This window comes from Hippoglossus stenolepis, chromosome 12 (genome assembly GCF_022539355.2).
Source record: "Hippoglossus stenolepis isolate QCI-W04-F060 chromosome 12, HSTE1.2, whole genome shotgun sequence".
Lineage (NCBI taxonomy): Eukaryota > Metazoa > Chordata > Actinopteri > Pleuronectiformes > Pleuronectidae > Hippoglossus > Hippoglossus stenolepis.
Genome location: NC_061494.1, coordinates 19,810,597 through 19,830,890, shown reverse-complemented (window position 1 = coordinate 19,830,890; position 20,294 = coordinate 19,810,597). Strand labels below are relative to the sequence as shown.

General features: G+C 43.2%; 2 protein-coding genes across 2 annotated transcripts; both read right to left on the bottom strand.

Moving 5' to 3' along the window:
• Positions 1–59: 59 nt before the first annotated feature.
• myoz1a (myozenin 1a) lies at positions 60–5,361 on the bottom strand. The gene is made up of 6 exons (XM_035173537.2): positions 5,107–5,361; positions 3,449–3,535; positions 2,963–3,150; positions 1,662–1,950; positions 1,044–1,203; positions 60–962 (listed from the first exon to the last, which is right to left on the bottom strand). The coding sequence occupies exons 2-6, from the start codon at positions 3,531–3,533 to the stop codon at positions 734–736; spliced, it is 951 nt and encodes a 316-aa protein (XP_035029428.1). The 5' UTR covers positions 3,534–3,535; positions 5,107–5,361; the 3' UTR covers positions 60–733.
• A 2,202-nt stretch (positions 5,362–7,563) lies between these two features.
• synpo2la (synaptopodin 2-like a) lies at positions 7,564–17,460 on the bottom strand. Its single transcript, XM_035173599.2, has 4 exons — positions 17,084–17,460; positions 14,041–14,192; positions 13,146–13,849; positions 7,564–12,078 (listed from the first exon to the last, which is right to left on the bottom strand). Exons 1-4 carry the CDS (start codon positions 17,183–17,185, stop codon positions 9,467–9,469), a joined length of 3,570 nt encoding a protein of 1,189 aa, XP_035029490.1. The 5' UTR covers positions 17,186–17,460; the 3' UTR covers positions 7,564–9,466.
• Between the last annotated feature and the right edge of the window lie 2,834 nt (positions 17,461–20,294).

The window sequence follows — 20,294 nt, the reverse complement described above, 5'->3', positions numbered from 1 at the left end:
TGTGTTTCATTTCATGCAAAGTATGTACAATTTTGCACACGTATCGTGAAAACAAGGGCTGGAAGTTGTACAGGCATTTATTTAAATACGAATTTTCACACACAAACAGTGATTTCTCCTGACACTGCACCTCTCTGCAAGAGGATTGATACATGGTTTATTTTCAAAGTGTTACATGATTAATTTTAAATGGTTTATTGTGGAGAAATGGTTGATAGATGAATGAGCAACTGACTATGTATGCATCCTGAATTCCACAGGTTTGTAGCGTTTTCATAGCCCAACAAAAGATCAGAGAATCTTAACGACAAAAAGAGGCACTGGGTAAAAACAAATATCGTAACAAGTTGACATAGAGACAGCCTGCGCAACAGTAATATAGCATAAATCTATCCTTCACACATGATTCATTCTTTCCTCATCGACAATATCTGCAACTTCCCACCGAGAACAAAAACTTTTCCGACAAATTAAAGGAGTTATTAGACTCCACTAGCTAACTTAATAAATAGACGTTTGATGTTTCATCTCCCTGTAGGATCTAAACTTGTTTCTTTGCCCTACAACCAAATACATCTTGTACGCTTTCAGTGATCCACATTGAGAGATTCAAATTCATCAGTATAACAGTGAACTGTAAGCTCATCTATCATGTGTGTGCATGCTAACATGTGTGCATGCATTCATGCCTGCGTGTGTGCACAGTGCGTGTTATCACAGTATGAATATCTTTTCACAGCTCCTCGGTCTCTCCATCGAAGGGCACAGCATCGTTCTCCATGTGAATGCTGCTGGGCTCGCTGCTGCCCACCCAGCCAATAGGAGTGCGGTTGAAGGAAGGCCGGCCTCCGATTTCTTGTTGGTACACCACTGCGGGCTCAGGCTCGGTCGCCTCGGCTTCTGGCAGCTGGAATTTCATAAACTGGCTGGCCTTATCGAAGCCGCCGAAGGGCATGGCAAACCTGGCAAAGAGAGGTGAGAGGAATATTAAAGCTCCTCTTCGTCACAAAAGCATCTACGAAGTCCGGTCTGGGTGAAAGTACCTGTTGAAGCTTTTGTACTTGCGCAGATCCTTTCGGTCAGTGGGGCCGGGCATTCCCGCCCTGAGAGTGGCTATCAGAATCTCATCCCCCTTCATGGCCTTCTCCCATGGAGACATGTACCCCTTCAGAGTAATCTTGGTTGCATCATCACATCCACCTCCTGTGGAGGAACCATCAAGGCTAGAGGTTCAGTTATGTAAGTAAGTTATCATCATTGTTAAGGGTCAGAAAAGAGGACCAATAGGACTCATGTCTGTTCAATAAACCTGAAGTTACAGCCAGCAGACAGTTAGCGTAGCTTAGCATAAAGACTGGAAACAAGGGAAACAATTAGCTTGGTTGTGTCTAAAAGTGAAAAAACAATCCGCAGACCAGCAACTTTGAATGTTCACAAAATAATACTTTACATCTCTAACACACTGTCGTCTTAACTCTCAGCAAGAAAGTGAATAAGCGATTTCTCCTGAATATCAGGTTATTCCTTTTAGTTCCTTCAATGTTTGATAAAGTTAAATCTTTATTGTTTTAATCAGTCAAAAATAAATCAAATCATCACAGAGGATATGTTGTTTTTATGTAAGTATATATATTTAATAAGGCCACGGGAGCGGAACCAACCTTTTAATGGAGACCACCCAACAGCAACTTCTTTTCCGTCTTTCCCATGGTCGCCACCTCCTGCACCTCCTGCACCTCCTGCACCTCCTGCACCTCCTGCTCCTCCAGCTCCACCAGCTCCTGCATGTTTTCTTCCAGGCTTTGGAGGAGGCACGGGGGGTCCTCCTCCAGTCTGAATCGCTCCATAGTGCACATGTCCAGTCTGCTTGCTCAGAAAATGCCCACCGACGGTTATCATGTCATTTCCGATCTCACCCCCCATAGAGGGAACCAACGTCTGGAGGTTGTCCTGAAAGAAATGTGATCCAAATGAACCACCATGTGCCACACGGCTCATTCATTTGTCTGTGCTCATTAACCTTGTTTCAGCCTGTTGACATTATACCTGACAAGCATATTTCTCCATCAACCCACCACTACAGCTCTGTCTCATTATGGCATGGCCTCCACACGACCTCAGGAGGTGTCCTAGGGTATCAGCCAATTAGCCTCAGATCCTTTATGTACAATAAGCTGCAAGGTTGAGCCTTTATGGATCGACTAGTTATTCCAGCCCCCCCACTCAGATGCTGAATCGCATCGAGACCTGAGGAATTCGGAGGCCAAGTTAACACCTTGAACTCTTTGTCATGTTCATCAAACCATTCTTGAACAGTTTTTTGCAGGGAATATTATTCTGCTAACAGAGGCTGCTGCCATTAGCAAACATCGCTGCCATACTTGGTCTGCAAGAACATTTAGGGAGAGAGCGTATGTCAAAGAAGCATCTACATGAATGTCAGGACCTGTGGGATCTCAGCAGAACTGGTCTTGTGCAACAGAAGTTGTTCTGCAGGATTAAACCACACATACCAGACTATGCTTCCCACACGCATTAGTAAGGCTTTGGCGTCTATGACCCTGTCTCCAGTTTACCGTTTGTGCCCCTTTGGATAATTTTTTCATATGAACTGACCACTGCACACTGGGAACTACAGACAAGACAAGACCTGTCGTTTTGGATGTGCTCATCAACCTTAGTTGGGCCAAAGTCGTCCACAGGCTCACATTGCCAATTTTCTCCTTCCAACATAAATAGCTGTTGACTTGCTGCCTAATACATCCCCCTGACAGGTGCCACTGTAACGAGATAATCAATGTTCACTTCCCCTCTCAGAGGTTTTAACGTTGTAGCTGCTGTCTCTGTAGAAGTTCTGTGTGTATTATTCACATGGTATCATTAACTTTTAAGAAGGAACTTTCCTTCAGTTTACAGAATAGTCATTTGTTTTTTTCTTCCTCCTTGAACTATAGGCTCTCACCATCGACTCACTGCTGAAGACGTCGGGGTTGTTCTCGTGGATGAACTTCTCCACCCTCTTCTGCCTCATCCTGAACATCTTGGAGCCTCGGTTCTTCAACAGGGAGAGCTCCTCCAGCATGATGTCTTTGGGACTCCTGATCTTTGTCCCCAGGTCGAACTCAGAGGCCTCCGGCTCCGACTCATACTCTAGGTGAGGGGCATCCAAACACATGGATTCAACATTTGAAAACGAGAAAACAAAATGATATCCCGAAGACTACACGGTAATATAACAGATGTTTAAACTACTTGTTTTAGCATGTCTACAATATTTCTTCATGAGTTTCAAACATTTACAAATAAGCTTAATTAATTTAGCTGTTTTGGATTTTACTGCAGAGGTGCAAAGAATGTGTATATTCTTGAAAGAAGCTGTGTTGAGCACGGTACCCCAACCACATGAAAAATGTTATTTCATTTTTACATCAGCTCCTGTCTGACTTACCATCCTGAGTGATGTGTGAGAGGTCAGTGATGATCTTGGAGAGCCTTTTCCGCTTGAATAGTGGGGCAGGTGTTCCCAGAGGCATGACTGGAAGGCAAAGGGGAAAAAAAGGTGGTGTTGGCACAAACATAAAGAGCAAAAACTACTTTAAAACATTTGACCGTTTACTTTTCGAACATATATTCAACAGGGATGGAGGTGATGTGAGAGAACGTCTTTCTCTAAAACCAAAGCAAAAGGAGAAATTGAAAGCAAACAAGTTAAAGTATAAGTAAATTATGTTTTAAATGCAACATCTTGAACTATGATGCTACCTTTATTTGCCTCTTCAAAGGAATGGAAACATCATCTGCGCTAAGGATCAAGTGACAGGAGTGTTTTCGTTTTAGATTTCAACCAACTTCTCTGTATTACTCTTCAGCGTCAACACCGACGGTCATCAGCAGCCTGTGAAAGTGAATCCACGGAATCTGAATGTGACATGCAAACAGACGGCACGGGGCTCTGCTCGTTTTTCAAGTTCAAGGGTCGGGGCCCTCGGATTACCCACATTGCCCAGCGAAACAGATGTCTGCCCTAAAGGAAACCTATAGCTCCTTGACGCATGTTTCTGTTTTGTTTGGCGTCTGTACACACACTGAGTCGACATAAACAGAGGCGCTCTGTGGTGATCGATGCACCTCTGGGTTTGTTCTGCTGCAGTAAGAGTGAAGGCCTCAGCATTCTGAAGTCGCATTATTCGTATCATCTGATCATATTCCCCAATCTGCAGCCTTCATAAGAACAAGCTGGCGACAGACAGTGGGAGCAATACTTTCCTCTGTGGAGATTTGAGTCACTGTGGGACAACATTTCTTACAACCTCCCTGGTGTTAAGATATGAATCTTCTTCTTACCTTACCTTAAGTGTTAATGTGATTTTAATCTCTCTGCATGCACATAAACCCCTTAGCGTCTTTAATTCACAGTCAAGCGACAAGACATCACATCACATCGCATCCCCTGGCTGAAACTCAACCCCCCCGCAGCTATTTTTGAAAGCCGTTTCCAGCCAAGACATTTTAGCGACGTGTGATGGCGTCATTCAACTATCAAATGGACTTAGCACAACCCTTAAGGACACAATGAGCACCTCCAGAAAACAAAGCCGAGGTCACGTTGGAATGTCTTTCAAAACACCAGTGAGATCTGGAGCAGCTGCGGAGAGTTTTTGGACACACGTTTTTTTAATTCCCTAAATAATTACAAGCTCAGGGACGCTTTGCGATCAGGTTTGCCGCCCCCCCCCATATCATGGTTTGGAGACACCATATAAAATCTCTGCAACGCCCACAGAGAGGGATGGTCAGCACATTCACCCATTCCTTTGGTCACTTTAAGACCTAAGAAAATCTAAAAGCAGCAAAGTGACTCACTGAGCCATTTATTGGTGGAATCAGAAGCATTCGTATCAAAAGCAAAGTAATAATCTGCTCTGATTAGTTGGTTAAGTCTTCAGTAATTTCTTTCAGGCTACAACCCACACATTTAGGACTGCGTGGAGAATATGCTGCACGTCTTTATTGCATCTTCCCATTCTTGTAGTAGCCAGACGTTAAATCCAAGCTGTTGGTTGTTTAGTAGAACAAAGCACGTCGATGGGATGCAGATCCACTCACCGGTATTTTGTTGTAATCCTCGGAGGAGAGGCAGGCTTCTAAATATCAAACAGACGAGAGGAGACCCCGGGGGCTTATCTCTTATCGCAAGTTTACAAATCCCGCAGCGCCTGTGACCCTGTGGCTGAACCCAGGTCCTGAGAAGTGCAAAACCCAACCTGCACTCAGATGGCAGATCGTCCAGAGGCTCGGGGCTGAGGGTGGCAGCAGAGTTGGTGTCAAGATGGGAGGAGGAGGCGGCGGCGGTTGAGGTTTGGGGGTATGAATAGGGATCTGGGTTGGGGGAGTTGGGGGGGGGGCGTCAGTGCTGGAGGAGAAGTCTCTGTCGGCCAGCTTAAAGTGCTGATGGGGATATTAAGGGAACAAAATCATTCTCACAGATGGTTCTGAAGCCTATATTTAGTAGCAATGAACCAGAGGGAACAGAACTCTGCTATAAGATAACCTCAAAGGACTTGGGTGTTTTTGGGTACACACACACACACACACATACATAGACTGATATATACTCGTACACAGTGCATGTTTAGGTTAAGGAATGTGTGTGTGTGTTTATTGGGGCCGTGCCAGTTTGTGTTTCAGGCTGAGAGCTACCTCCTCTCCTCCCTGCGTTGCTCTAATCTGACACAACATTGTCACATTTTCAGTTTCTCTCAGGCGTCATGTGAGTGGACGTGATGGACATGTGAAGACAGAGCTGTCTCACAGCTGTCTCACAGCTGTCTCACAGCCGCGTGTGCTGGAGAGCATCCAAAGGTCACTGCCAATGACAGACAATACATGTTTATACAGTATATTCCCTGGAGTTTCAGTCATTTTGAGAGCATGGAAACATTTTAAAAGTTATTTATTGTTAGACAATATGACCTTAAAGTTAGTTTAAAATATTGTTAATACTTTAAAATCATTAGTTCAAGACATTTCACTCAAAACATTCAGAGAATCACCTGAGTCACAAGGAATCATTGTCTCAGAATCATTGTCTGAATAATGTTTCATGACAAACCTTCACATAGTTGAGATATTTCAGTCTCAAAGTGTTGGATTAAAAACAGTCAAAATAGGTAAATAATGTTTAATTATAGAATGTGAACTTCTCCAGAGTCTTAGACACAATGCAGAGGACATGTCCTGATTGTCCTCAGTTTGTTCCCTGACATAAACCTTTTGCATATATCTGCATGTTTTTATTTAAAAGAGAAATATGATCATAAAACCTACATATCCTGTGTTTCAGTCGTTCTTATCAGTGTTTTTCATCTCATATCCAACCATATCAATGTCATGTCTCTGGAGCATTTGAGCAAGTGCTTTCCTGCAAGCTGGAATCTGGGCAGGTATTGATCCCTAAATAATCATTTTAATTTTAGACCCATCTCCAACCTTATGTTTAATCCAGAGCCTACGGAACATTTTCTAATAAGTGAATGACAACGCCCTCACTGGCTTTTACATAAAGAAACAAAAAAGGCAATCCATTCTTTGTTGTGTGAGTCCCTGTCGACTCTGGAGGGACACGACAATTTTAAGTAGTTAAATTAAGAACAAATTCTTAATTACAGTGGCAACTTGTCAAACTGTCAATGTCACTATAAATATTCTTCTGTTTGGATATTAGCAGCCCTATATATAGACACCCTGAGAATGTGGAGGCTGGAAATAAAATGCCCTTCTGACTGCAGCAGTCCAGTGGAGACTGACCAGTCTGATGCAGACTGTTGTTTTGCATAAAGTATTTCTAAGACTGAGTCCAGTACATCAGGACGTCTTCACTTTCAACTAGAAAATAATTAATCATTTACCTTCAGTAACAAAGGTTTGAACACACAAGTGAAGGATGAGATGTTTCACACATGAAATAATATTTAAGGCAAAGTTACTCTGATAACTGTCAACCTGCCTCTAGTGGCAAGGCCTGGAATTGCTTGTCTGCAAAGTTTCCCCTGGTGCTGCTGTTGCTCCTTTTACCCCTGAAATTAAGTTCTGCTTGATCTTTGCTCTTTTTCTAATCACATCCTAAAAACTACAACTAAAGTGAACATATTTAGATTTTCTCTGCATCTTAACTGATGAAAAACATGTGAGAAATGATACTGACTCTATCCAAGTGTTGTCCCATCCTCATAATTTGAATTATTTGAAGTACGTTTTTAATTTGATACAAAACTGTTTAATTATTCTGTTGTATGTTGTGGCTATTTTCTTAATTTTCATGCTAATTGATCAAAACAAGCCTGAAAACTACCCTCACCAGGGAAGCCTAGAAAGATAAGATACCTGGAGGAATCAAACACGTTCTGGGAGAGAATAAATTAGCCTGATTCACTATTATGAAAAAAAACAACAACTCAGAATTAATAAATTCAGGATCTGTCATTAAACATGAAGTCTTACATAAACACCAAGTAATGTGTGTGTGTGTGTGTGTGTGTGTTTAATTAAAACCAGAATACGGACTCATTATTGCTTTGCTCATTTATTCATATTACAATTTGATACATGCATGGACTGTACAGTTAAAGAAAAGTGCAGGATCACACAATCAACAGCAGGAGGCAGTGTAAAGTCAGAGAACTGGAGAGACTTCGCTTCTAAAAATGTTGTCTCCTCTTCAGTATAAACGTCTGTTCGGCATTAATAACAAACACTTTCACACGTGTTACTTAATCCAGCTACATTCAGAAATATGTATTCATATCATGTACACATCAACATGATTTTATCTACAAACTACTTTTTTCATAGCCATAATATGAAAACAAGAAAAAAAGCTGTAAGACCAGTTATATTTTAAAAATTGTAAAAATAAAAAAAGCATCTCCCCAAGAATTCCACAATTGAAAACAACATATTCTTTTCTTTCTTGTTTCCTTGAACATACCGAGTGTCTCAGGATATTCAACCATTAAATACATTTATCCCTTTTCCACTATTAATGGAAAAACTCCAGATAAACTTATATTTCTTTCTATCAGCTTCTTCAGCTTTTCCATTAAACTTCAGGTGCCAAACTCTCTTGGCCATCATCCTTTTTGATTATATTTGTCCTGGCTGTGGGACATCACGACTATGTACAATCCATCATGAGTCTCAGTTTTACTACATCTGACCATGACCATTTCTGGGCTGTGATCTAAAATGCTCCAACTGAGATCCCATCCCGTAATCAGGCTTACCTACATCCACCTCCACAGCCTCTCTCTCATTCCATGAACCCTTTCACTGGTGCCTTGACCCCTGCACCCCATCACAATTAAACAAAGCAAAAATACACATTCCTTCATCTGTGTGATTTGTTTAATAAAAGTTAAAGGATTTACATATATATGCAAAGATCAGACTGGTATTAAAGAGGCTCTGGTGTTCCTATAAGTGGCGTTTGGAAGCTTTGGTATCGAGTGACACACAAAGTGAACATTCAGTGACAGCGCTGGTACTTGTTGAATGTGAACCATGCTACAAAGATAGCATTTAAACCTTGTCTTCACATGTCGTTCCACAGCGAGTTGAGGCATTTAAATACATTTCAGTCTTATGCATCATTTTTCCCCCAAGAGACTCTTTATGATAATGCTACAGACAGTGGTTAAAAAAACCCTCCTGTGCACATCATTAATTACTGGATAACACAACACATGTTCAAAGAAAAAGGTTTATAGCCACAACCTGTCAACATACTTTAACATACATCTTCAGTGATTTCGTTCCTATTGTCAGAACTGCACCTTTTCATTTGTCCTCATCTCTCAGACCCTTCAAGTTTCAAAGAATAATTCAGTACAGGCTCTGTTCAGATGGTGCTTCTGCTAAAATAGTAGAAAGGGATTTCCAGTAACCTTACACAAACCTCTCCCAGGACAGGCTTACGGTGGACTATACATTAATGTTATTATTATTATTATTATTATTATTATTATTATTATTATTATAGTTGTTGCAATCATCATCACTCGGATAAATGTGTGAGTAAATGTGTTGGTAGCCAAATAAATGTGATGAGCAGCATTTTGAACAGCATGTAGGTATTGATGATATTTATAAGCTATTACCATTATTCATGTTCTAACACAGGTTACTGTATTTTAATGTTGTACTGAATCACACCATTGACTTATATTCAAAGCTGAATTTAGAACTAACTAACCCAAAGATATTTTATTTATAATGATCTAAGAGAGAAGCAGAATATTTGAACGTTTTAGAAATTTGAACCAATGCATATTTAGCATTTTATTGCTTTTTTACAATGAACCAATTACCAAAATTGTTAAGTTTTTGACAATAACTGACTGCTCATGTTAGCACAAAATGAATAATATATGAAGATGTCCGAGGGTGGTAGTGACTGTTTAAGTGCTCCTCACATTGCCCCGGGCCTCCAGACATGGGGGTGTATGCCCCCCTTGGTGGCAACAAAACGTGGTTTGGGCGCCTGAACTGAGTTGGACTTGAGTGGGGGCAAAGAGGCAAGGATACTGAGCTCAGGGGCACTCTGGAACTGCTTGGCTGCCTGGAGCCCAGTGCTGTAGGCTACTGGAGTGTAAGGTGTAGGGACTGCACAGGGCACATGGTTTGCAACAGGGGTGGCTGAGAATTTTGGGATATTGGGAAGTCCAACTGGTTGAAAACAAGGTGGAATTGGAGCTGGGGCAGCGACTGGTGCTCGTGTAAAGAGAGGAGGTGGGGAGGTTATGCCGGAGTAAACCAATCGTTCACCAAGGGTAGTGGAGGAGCGGGGTGCAATGACTTTGGGTGCCAGGGAGGGAGCTGACATGGGTGTGGGTGTGGAGAATCGCTTGATCTCATAGACACGCGCTGTTTTGAGGGGGACCTGCTTAGGCAAGGTTAATGAGCTGCCAACCATTGTTGTTGAGTAATCACCCTGCTGTTGCCTCTGGGCCTGGTAAGAGGGCATGGCTGATAGATTTGCAACACTGCCCCCATAGTTAAACATGGCAGAGTTGAGCTGATACGGCTGCCTTCTCATGAAATCCAGAGCTTGGATGCCATCTCTTTGGGAGCCACCTCTACCCCTGCTGTCTGGCTTGCTTCCATCCCTCTGAGGCCCTGTGGGTATGGTGGGGCCCAGGAGTGGGTTGTACCCAATGGGAGGTGGGGCACGGACATTCGGGGAATATTTCCACTGAGATGGAAGGGAACAATTGAAGGAAGAGTCAAGGGGTCGGGATGCATTGTGGAAGGTCACTTCCTGCTGGTAAGGGGTCTCTAGTGGGGTGTCAACTACATACATACCCATGCGGCTCTGCCTGCGGGCAAATAGCTCTGCCCCCTTACCCCCTGCTTTAAGAATCTGTGGGGCTTCTTGGAGGACCCGAGGCTTGGGTGCCACTGGAGGAGGCAGCCTGCCCGTGCCAGCATCAGCACTCATGTCTTCTTCTTCAGCATCATAGAAAGCCTCAGTTGGTGGTTGGCCATATTTGTATCGGGTGAACCTGTCATCCAGGTTCTGCACCATAGACAATAGCTCAGGATTTGGGGAGTTCTTTTTGACTTCTGGCACATTGAACATAGGTTTGATTTTGCTACTACGACGCCGAGACTCAAGTAAGATTCCTGTGCGACCCGTTGCACCAGGAACAGGGGTTGGAGCTATTGCTTCTGGCTGGTTGACCACTGCTACTTGAGCTACAGGGGCCATTGAGAATAGGGGTGGAGTATACTGAGCAACTGGTACTTGATGTGGAGGCACTTGGGTAATTGGATCAGCTGGACCAAGAATTTGGTGTACTGGAGGAACAGGGGCTGAAACCATCAACGTTTGGGGAGGTGGTGGGATGGAAGGCATAGATAGAGGGGGCATAGTTGCAAATGAAGCCTGATGAAAAGTAGGGACTGGTGCTGACTGCATTGTCTCTACGGAGGAAGAGATGGCTGAGGGATGAAAAGTAACTCGACCCTCTGGCTTTGGCGCAAAGTGCCCGTAAGGTACAGAGGATGGTGGGGACATCATTGGTGGAGGTCCAGGGGATAGTTGTGATGATACCGATGTAACATTAAAGGCGAGTTCAGAGGCCGTGGAGAATGGCAGTGGCACAACAGCTGCTGAGGCAGGACGTTGATATGTCTTTGTGATTGGTGGTCGGAACGTCACAGGGGCAGTCGCAGCTCGGATGCTGATGAAGCCAGGAGTGAAAGGACGGGCCGTTCTGTTGAGAACATTACTAGCAGGTAAATCTGGTAATGGTGTTTCAGCTGGTGGTGCAGGACTGGTCAGAATAGTTACCGAGGCAGTGGCATGTTTGTGTGCCACAGGTGGAGGTGACATCACCATGCTAGCTGCACTAACTGAGGAGTAGGATAGGTCCCCATTGGCCACCCCATGGAAGCCAACAGCAACTTGTCCTGAAGCCTGGAACAGTTCTTGTTGTGTGGTTGCAGGTCCTGGTGGTATGATCTGCTGAGGCTGAAGATTTGATTGTATCTGCGCCTGCACCTCTTGATGCATCTGGTACATCTGAGCCTGGTCTTGAAACTGTGGAGGAGCATGAGGCTGTGCTGCCTCCAGCTTCTTTGCATGCTCAGCCGCTCTCTTTCTCTGTTGCTCAAACAATTGAGCACCCTTGCCTGCAGTGTCATTCAACCCTGGACTCGGAGCATCCTCTGCTCCATCCCCACGACCTTCAGTGCCTGCAGTTGCCCTCTTCTCCAGTATATCCAAGTAGTCACTATCCCAAGTTGGGTCAGGAACTGCTGAGAAGCCATCTTCGTCAATCTCTGATTCACTCCCTGGGAATACCTCATCCTCTTCTTGTGAGTCCTGAAAGCTGTCCTCATCCACACTGCCAAAGCTGGTGAGAGTATACTTCTTAGAGCGTTGTCGTCTCTTCTTGAACATCAGTACGCCCTTGGAGTGAGGGTTGGGAGCATCAGTCAGCAGGGATGCAATTGTTCGACACTTGGTTTTGGCTTCTTTTACTTGTTTGTCTTGCCCAGTGTCTCCTCGGTTCAGTTCTGCAGGGTAAGAAAACCATAGATATTAGGTTTACTTGCATATTAACATAACATCAGCGCTACCGCAAGGTCAGAGAAGTCTGAATTTACAGCTTTAACCTTTAAACCAAGAACTGTCTCATGCATGAGCATGTAAATCTGTCCTGACCCCCATGCCTTCAACAGGTATTCAACTCATATCTTGCTGCAGGAGCACTTGCAGGAAAATTCCAAACAAGCTTTCAGCTTCTCACATTATCTACGGTGTGGGTTAAATGTGCACATTGTCAGGCTTATGTACTCTGACATCTAGCTTAACTGAAAATATTTGCAAGCTAGTGGAAAGTTGCATGTTGTAGGTGACTGGAAGGAGAACTTCAAAGGGCAGCCACAACATATCCTTCAACCTGTTATGGTATTAAGGAGATTATCATAGGCACCCTAATTCTGTTACGCAAATATGGACTGCCACTTGAAGAGAGTTCTTAATTTGGTTCCTAAGTAGGACATTAGAATATTAAAACTGCACTCAGTGATGGCAAGGGGGATTTACAAGAGTAAATTTACAAGAGCCTGTTGACTTTGTGGGCCTATTATCAATGATGGACAAGATCACAAAAGAATACTTGGGCAGTGCCAGTATTTGTTGCTGCATCACAATATTGTTAACATTTCTGACCTCTCTTCAAACAGTAAGACATGACTTTCCAGGCCTTTATATATCTGTGACTTACAGCCTCATCTTCCAACTCAATTGAGGCACTTCTCTCTATGTTCGTGCATTTGACAGAAACATAGCGACACATTTGTGATGAGAGCCAAGCTGTCATACTGAATGTTAAAAAATATATCATGCTTTAGCTCTTTCATAAATATTTTATAAAATAGCAAGACAAAAAAACAACATGAGAAACAATTAGAGAGAGTCGAAAGTGGCGGGGGAAATGAGAGTGTTTCTGCTTTGCCACTTGATACCTACGAGCAGCTGTGGATGTTTTTCAATGCTGCTAGTTTGATCACTGGGGCTTTTAACCCACATAGCCTAAGGTAAATATAATAAACAATACCAGGTCCTCAGCTTTACTTACTGGCTTGCTTTGCCTTTTCCACGTAGGTTGTTGCGAGCTCCTCGTCAATGGGTTTACTCAGAGGACCCACCATAGGCACTAGTTGGCTGCGGGAGCTCAGCATCATAGCCTCCTTTGCCCTCTCAGGGGACACCAGTGGCACCTTGGATGGCTCTAGGAAGCCACTGTCCTCCTCTTGCCCTCCGTCCCGTGGCCCCTGGTCATCTGCTGAGGAGATGATGGAGGAGGTCTCAGTGGATGTCTGGGAGGACCACAATCCTGGAACAGGGGGCTGGTAAATCACCTCCCTCCTTGCCACCCCCGGTAGCCCACCTCCTCCATTTCCGTCCAACAAAGGGGGGTAAATGTGTGCATCTGGAGCACTGTCGTAGCCGCTCATCTCTGATGTCTCCCCGCCCTCAAGGGAGGTTCGTCCTGTCGGTTTGCCGGGGTTGGAGTTGCTGGGGCTGCGGCGTTTCTGCCGGCGCTGCCTCTCATAGCCCGCCACATCTGCATCACTGTCAGTCTCACCGTAGTAAGCCTCACTACCAGGTGGAGATGTCAAGCCACTGGTGAGGGAGGAGCGGCTGCGGTGGATCTCACGGACAGCTGCATGGTGGGGATGGGTGGGTGACATAGCGCGCAGAGCAGCGCGGTACTCTTTGTCTATACGGGGAGATGGGGCACGGGTCACAAGCACCACAGACTGAAAACCAGCAGGCGCCCTGCAAACAGACAGAGGGTTTACAATATAGTTTGGACCAAATGATGGCCCTTGAACCTTAATAGTTCTCAAATGTTCAGATTTATTTTTTGAATATTATAGTATCAAACATATGTGTATATAGTAAAATACTGCATGTATTGAGTCAGACTTTTGCCTGAGATTAATTAATTGTGGAATTTTCTTCCTGACCTTTTGACCCGGATGTGTAATATCCCAGTTGAGCTGTCGATGAGGTTCATGGCCTGGGCATGAGACAGTGATCCACATGGCTCCTCATTGATGGACAACAGCTCGTCACCCTCCCGTAGCCCGGCCCTGCACACCTTACTCCGCTTACGCACCTGTACAAGCACGAGAAGGCAAAGTTTCAAACTGTCTCATAGGCAAAAAGTTACACAAATGGTGTCCAAGACAACTCTCAAGTTCTTCAAGAGACTTCTAAGTCTCTCATGTCTCAAGGACACATTTCAAGTCATGTCTCCAGGCCTTGAGGACAAGCCCAGGCCCAATGGGTTGTGTGTCCTTCACAGCTGAATGCTGATCAAAGGTGTTTTACATACTACCAATACCAAAACCCTTCAATACACTGGGATGAATAAAGTATGTTTCTATTGAGGCCTGATGCTGCTGTATTTATATTTATATTTTATCATATCAAAGTGTAAAAGTTTCATGTTTCTACTTGCAAGTTTCAAATCAGATCAAAAAAAGGATTCCAGGCTCGATATTGTCAAGTTTCAGAACTTCAATAGGTCTGATATCTATTGCTCTGATATGAAGAGTTAGATGACAGTATAGATGATATAAGGTAGATCATGCAAACATCAACAGTTTATCTCCCCACGGGTTTATTTTATTATTTCCCTTAGCATTGCATGTTTGTATTTTGTAACTGCTGGACTAGGAGATAATCGAGTGGTGCTTTAAGATAGTGATTGACAGGGAGCAGATTTTGTCCTGACAGCTTGATCTTGCTGTGGACATACGCCACATATTGCAGCTCAAGTAGGGCACTCATGCACTAAACAGGGAAATGCCAGCCAGCGGCCATCTTCATTTGGTGCTTTGCTATTTGTGCCAGAGGTCTGTCAGGACCACGGCGTTGTGCCCGACCCTGACTTGCCTCAGGTCTGTGTTAGCCACTTCAACATGTCCTGTAAAAAACATTAAAAGCAGGTGTTGTGTTGATTCCACTCTGTGAAGGGATTTTCATTGTATGTTAGATTTCTGAAGATAAGGAAGTGTTGCTTTGTTTGGCCGAATAACTTTTATTTCCCGCTATTCTGGTTTCCCTGTAATGAAATCCCCACTTCCCCATTTAGCTAATCCTTTCAAAGTGGCCTGTGCCTGCCGGTGGTCCAGGATGTCAGCTATTTATTCAGTCAATCGCCTTGTGGTTACAAGTCATAACAGTAATAATACCCTTACATGCTTGCATACACACACATACACACACACACATGGCATGGGCCGACACAAAAATACACAAACTCGTATAAATAAACACACACACACTGACACAGTGGCTCTGTCAGTGGAGCCCTGAACTGCTCCACCTGTTAGGGACGGTATATAGTTTAAGACCTGACAAGATTACGCCTTCCTGCTCGCAGGGGTGAAGGAGCACGTTGTTTTGAATGGTCAGACAGAAACAGCTGTCCACTGCCGTGAAGGTGATTCGGTGTCCTGTGGCTCTCTTGTGTAAGTGCCACCGCGTTCTGCAGAAGTCAACTACATGTAGGATTAGCATTTTATAGAGGGAATTTTCTGTTGATGAGGAGCTGGCTACTGTTTTTGTGGTGGCAGTCTTAAATGTAAAATTTACGCAATCTATGGCACATTTAATTGTTTGATTAATAAATTAAAATTAGCCTCTTAGCCAGTTAAGATTCTCCCTTGTCCAGTAAATGGGAGTCTTGAATTTGTGAGGTTTCTAAGCAGAAACATTTCATTTACCGAAAATGAATTAGTAGAACATGAATATCTTGAATGTTTATAATGTACAGATAAGTTTTTATTCTTGACAATCTTCAACAATACAAAACTTGTCAGGCTAAATGTTTTAAATGCAAAAACAGGCCTGAAAATACCAAATATATTATAACAATATATAATATTGTTGTACATTGTGATGGGGGGGGGGAACAAAAAATTTAAAGGCCAAAGACGCAAACCTCAGGGTCATTTCTTTATGATTACTCATGAACAATATCAAGCACAACAGAGGTTTAGAAATCAGGATTTACTCGCCGTATAAATCTATATTTTATGGACTGAGACGTCCATGTACAGAAATAGTGTATGAAGTCGATTTTTGAGCGCTGGGCTGAAACACACACCTTGGCTCACCCCCGTGACCCGCTGCTTCTCAACCAAATATAGCTACCTGGAAAAGTAGTTCTGCCCAGTCGACAATTACTGAAAGTCTGTGTGGGTGTGTATGTGCATTCACGTGTGAATAATGTGTGGGTGCACCTGAACTATTATATTGAGAAATTAGATCTCTCTGTGAAAAGGTTTGATGAGCATTGTGAACGTAATTAAATTAAATCTTTATGTACAAATTAAAGTGGTCTGTGACGCTCACAAAGCTGGAGCCTATGATTTAAGTTTAGCCTGAACCAAGAAGTTTTCATTACATGTCTTGCTCACCTGCGTGTTTCTACTGTTGCAATAATGAATCTCAGGGAACCTGCAGCTTAAACATGACGCCTGCAGTGACATGCACAAGTTCAGCGGCCCAAATCAGATCACGGTCATGGTTGATAGGTGTAAAGTAACCATAAGCCCCTCATGATATGGACAGTAGCACACACAACGTGCACATTTAACCACACAAAGCACTTCTCGTAAATCTCTAATTTCACTATGGTTTTGGGCTTTATCCAGTTAAATAGGTTAAGCAGCAATAATTAGCAGATATTGCAACAGCGTCGTCCTACATTCCCAACTGAAGTTGAAGTGTAAAGTTCATCCAATCAATCATCAGCGCGCTCCTGCGTGAAGTTCTCAAACCAGATGATGACTCATATTCAGGCCGCAGACCAACCGGTGTCGACGCCAATATTCCATTTCAACATTGTTCACAGCTCCTTAAATCTCTGCCTTAATATATCTCAGCTGATGTATCACTTCTCCTGAACAGGACTGAATCTAAAGCAGCGTTTGACTTTCTGCTTCCAGCTCAGCAAACCACGAACTGTCTGTTTCTGTGCGACCTGCTGCGTCTTACCTTCGCCACCTGAAGTGGTCTCTGATGTTCCGCGCCTCCCTGGAGACGAAACCCCCATGGCGCACCCCCGGATAATGAAATTATCACTTCCTCTGCAACCATTTTTCTTCTCTGTCTTTTTTCAAAAAGCTTTTCTTCTTAATCTTGCTTATTGTCCGTTCCTCTTTGGTTTTTGTGTATTTTCGTCGGGGGGCCCTTCAGTGCATTGGCCCCATGGTCACCGATCAGGGCCCCCTCAGAGAGTCCTGCTCTTTGCCTGCCACGCTGTCCGGCTGCAGACTTCTCTTTCTGAGTGCAGCTCCGAGGCCGACGCTCACACCTGAACACACCCACACTCACACCCTCACACACACACATACACACACACTGCTGTGCACCCACCCATACCCGCTGTGGGCCAACGATCACAGCCAAGGGGAGAGAGGGGGGTGAGAAGGAGAGAGAAATATGATGGCACTGGAGTGGGGGGGGGGGGTCTGTGTCTGCTTACACTGAGGAATGTCTGCCCCAAAAGAGCGAGGGGAGGATCCAGCAGAACACTTGTCCTGTCACTCAGACCTGTGCCACCGGGTTGCTGATAGCTCCTCCAAAAATAGGACCCCAGCGGCACCTCTGCTGCTGTGCTGCTCCTCTTCGGATCGAGGGGAAGTTTAACATCCAGAACATCCAAATCACACTGTTTCATCTGGTCATTACTAACCTTATGTCAGGTCACAACCACGCACGCAGGACTGAGACTTTACCTTGATGGCATAACTCAATTACATTCAGAAATCATTTGATTCACTCCATGTGGACAATGCCCTTTGTTCTGGTTTGTCTCTAACGGCTGAGGCTGTGTCGTGCCAGCTCCTCTGGGTCCGGAGACATTCTATCCTGTCATCGTAGAGACCTCAGAGTAAATACTTACTCAAGCTCTGGACGAATAGTCTGTATCTATTCGAAATATGTCCTGAGTCAGAATTTCACGGTGTTGATTGAACGAAAAATACCTTGAAACGATGCTCGGGGGTGTAGACTTGGATTGAAATGACACAATACCAAAAAACTAGAATGGCCCTTAGTTAGAGTGCAAACCTCCACTAATGACCAACCCCTGAAGTTTAATCAATCTGCACCAAATTGTCCCTAAATAAGCCTGATTTTCTTCATCAAGATCCTTCAATCAATCCCTGAGAAACTGGTGAGAATATCAAATGTCTTGCAACGTAAAAGAAAGTGGGGATTTGTGCTCCAATGTAATGGCTTCTTTCTTTGCCCATGTTTCACCCTTCCACCAAGTTTCAGGGAAATCTGTTCTGTAGTTTTTGCATAATCCTGTTGAAACAGTCAAACAGTTGGCAGAGGTAACAAATAATAAGTAATCAGGTTTCTGTGAATCTGTTTCTTGTGCCATAGACCACATGATAAAATCTGTCTCTGTAGGCGGATTCATCCCAGCAAACATTTATATTTATGCCACAGTCGGGCTGAACATCAGTAGTCATTGGTTTTGGATACTTTACCTGGGATCTCTCGTAAATAAGATGAATTCCTCCTGAGAAATTAATTTCCACTGCCAACCCAAGAACCATGCTGACAGGCAAATCTGATTTTATGAGTATTTTTGAGTCCAATATGTCGATATAGTACTAAACCAAAGTCAAAAAAACAATTATCGGGTCATATGGGTAATATTGTGTTAAAAAAACAAAACAAACAAACAATAGCATGGTCAACATTTATATGTGGTAGATAAAGGCAAAATCAAAAGCATTTCAAAAATGGCAAAACATATTTCAGGACCCCAGGGGGTTAATGCCATGTTGAAAAGATTTCATAGGCTCATTTAAACTACATTTTAATATTTAAAATAGTTCTTTGAATTTGAGTATTTTCTTTTTACTGTTGCTCATTTTAGCTGCGGTAGTTTTTATCACACGCTGTAGAAATGACATAATGTCTCAGAATGAAACGTCTCAATACTGGAGCGTAGGACTGAGTTGCCACGAGTATAACACACATGGGTCAGAGTTATCCAAAATCAGAGTTCCTGAGTGTAAACTAAATTAAATGAGGTTCGTGCTCATGAAAGACAAGTTTGATCAAAGTCAGTTTTTGTTGTTGTTGTCGTCCCTGGTTCTTATCCTTCGTGTTTTATGTGCAGATCAAATTAAAATGAATCTGACCTGGATCTAATGGCAGCACCAGAAATAGACTGACAAATAAAACTTTCATTTCTCTAAGTCTCAGTGCAACATGAACTCCTGTTGCTGTGTTATCCTCTGGACCTTTAAGCCTGTTGATAGAGGCTGCATGAATCCCTCGCTAAAAGGCAACGCTGCTATTATCAATGCTGCAGGGACGTTACCAATGATAGCTGCTGCTCACTTTGGCAGCGTCGCCCCGCAGCTGTCTCCAGACCTCAGGACAGAAACTAAGACCAGTCCCGGGTCAGACACTGAGGGAAAAACAAACAGCACTCTGTCTTCCTGCAGACTGCATTAGATCTAATGGTATATCACAGTTAAAGCAGGGACTCACGTGCACAGACACAACTGATCCAGTTTGTATCAGATGTGCATTTACACAGGGAAAGTGAAATATTAGACACATCATGAAACTTGGAGTTGGAGATGAGTTGTGCCAACCGCTCCTCCTAGTGGTTGAAAAGTGTGATGATTGTGGAGCTGTTACTTTTCTACTTACTTCTCTATGATTGGACTAATTTAGTGGTAATGTCTGTCTTTTATGTGGTTAAAAAACCCCAGCTAAAATGAGCTTTGACAGATTTGTTGGATGCTTCACTCTGAAAATTCATGATACATTTTAAACTTTGCCATTACTCCCCTCTCTGCAGTGGGCAGACTGAAATATATATATTAATGTCATACAATACATAACACAACATAAAACACACAATACATATATGACACAAAAAGTGTTTAAACCATTAAACATGTTTTATTTTCTATTTTGTCAACAGCATTTTTATAATAATTTGGATTAGTAGTAGTAGTAGTAGTAGTAGTATTAGTAGTAACAGTATTCTGCTGTACTATATTGCTCTCTTAATATATTAATATATTTATTTATTATGCATTGTACATCCTAGTCTGAACCATAATGCTTCACTGTGCACTGCATAATTCAATATCATTACATTTCACCCTATATTATAAACAAGATCATTTACCTGATTAATTGCTACCACTGTGATCCTCATCATCAT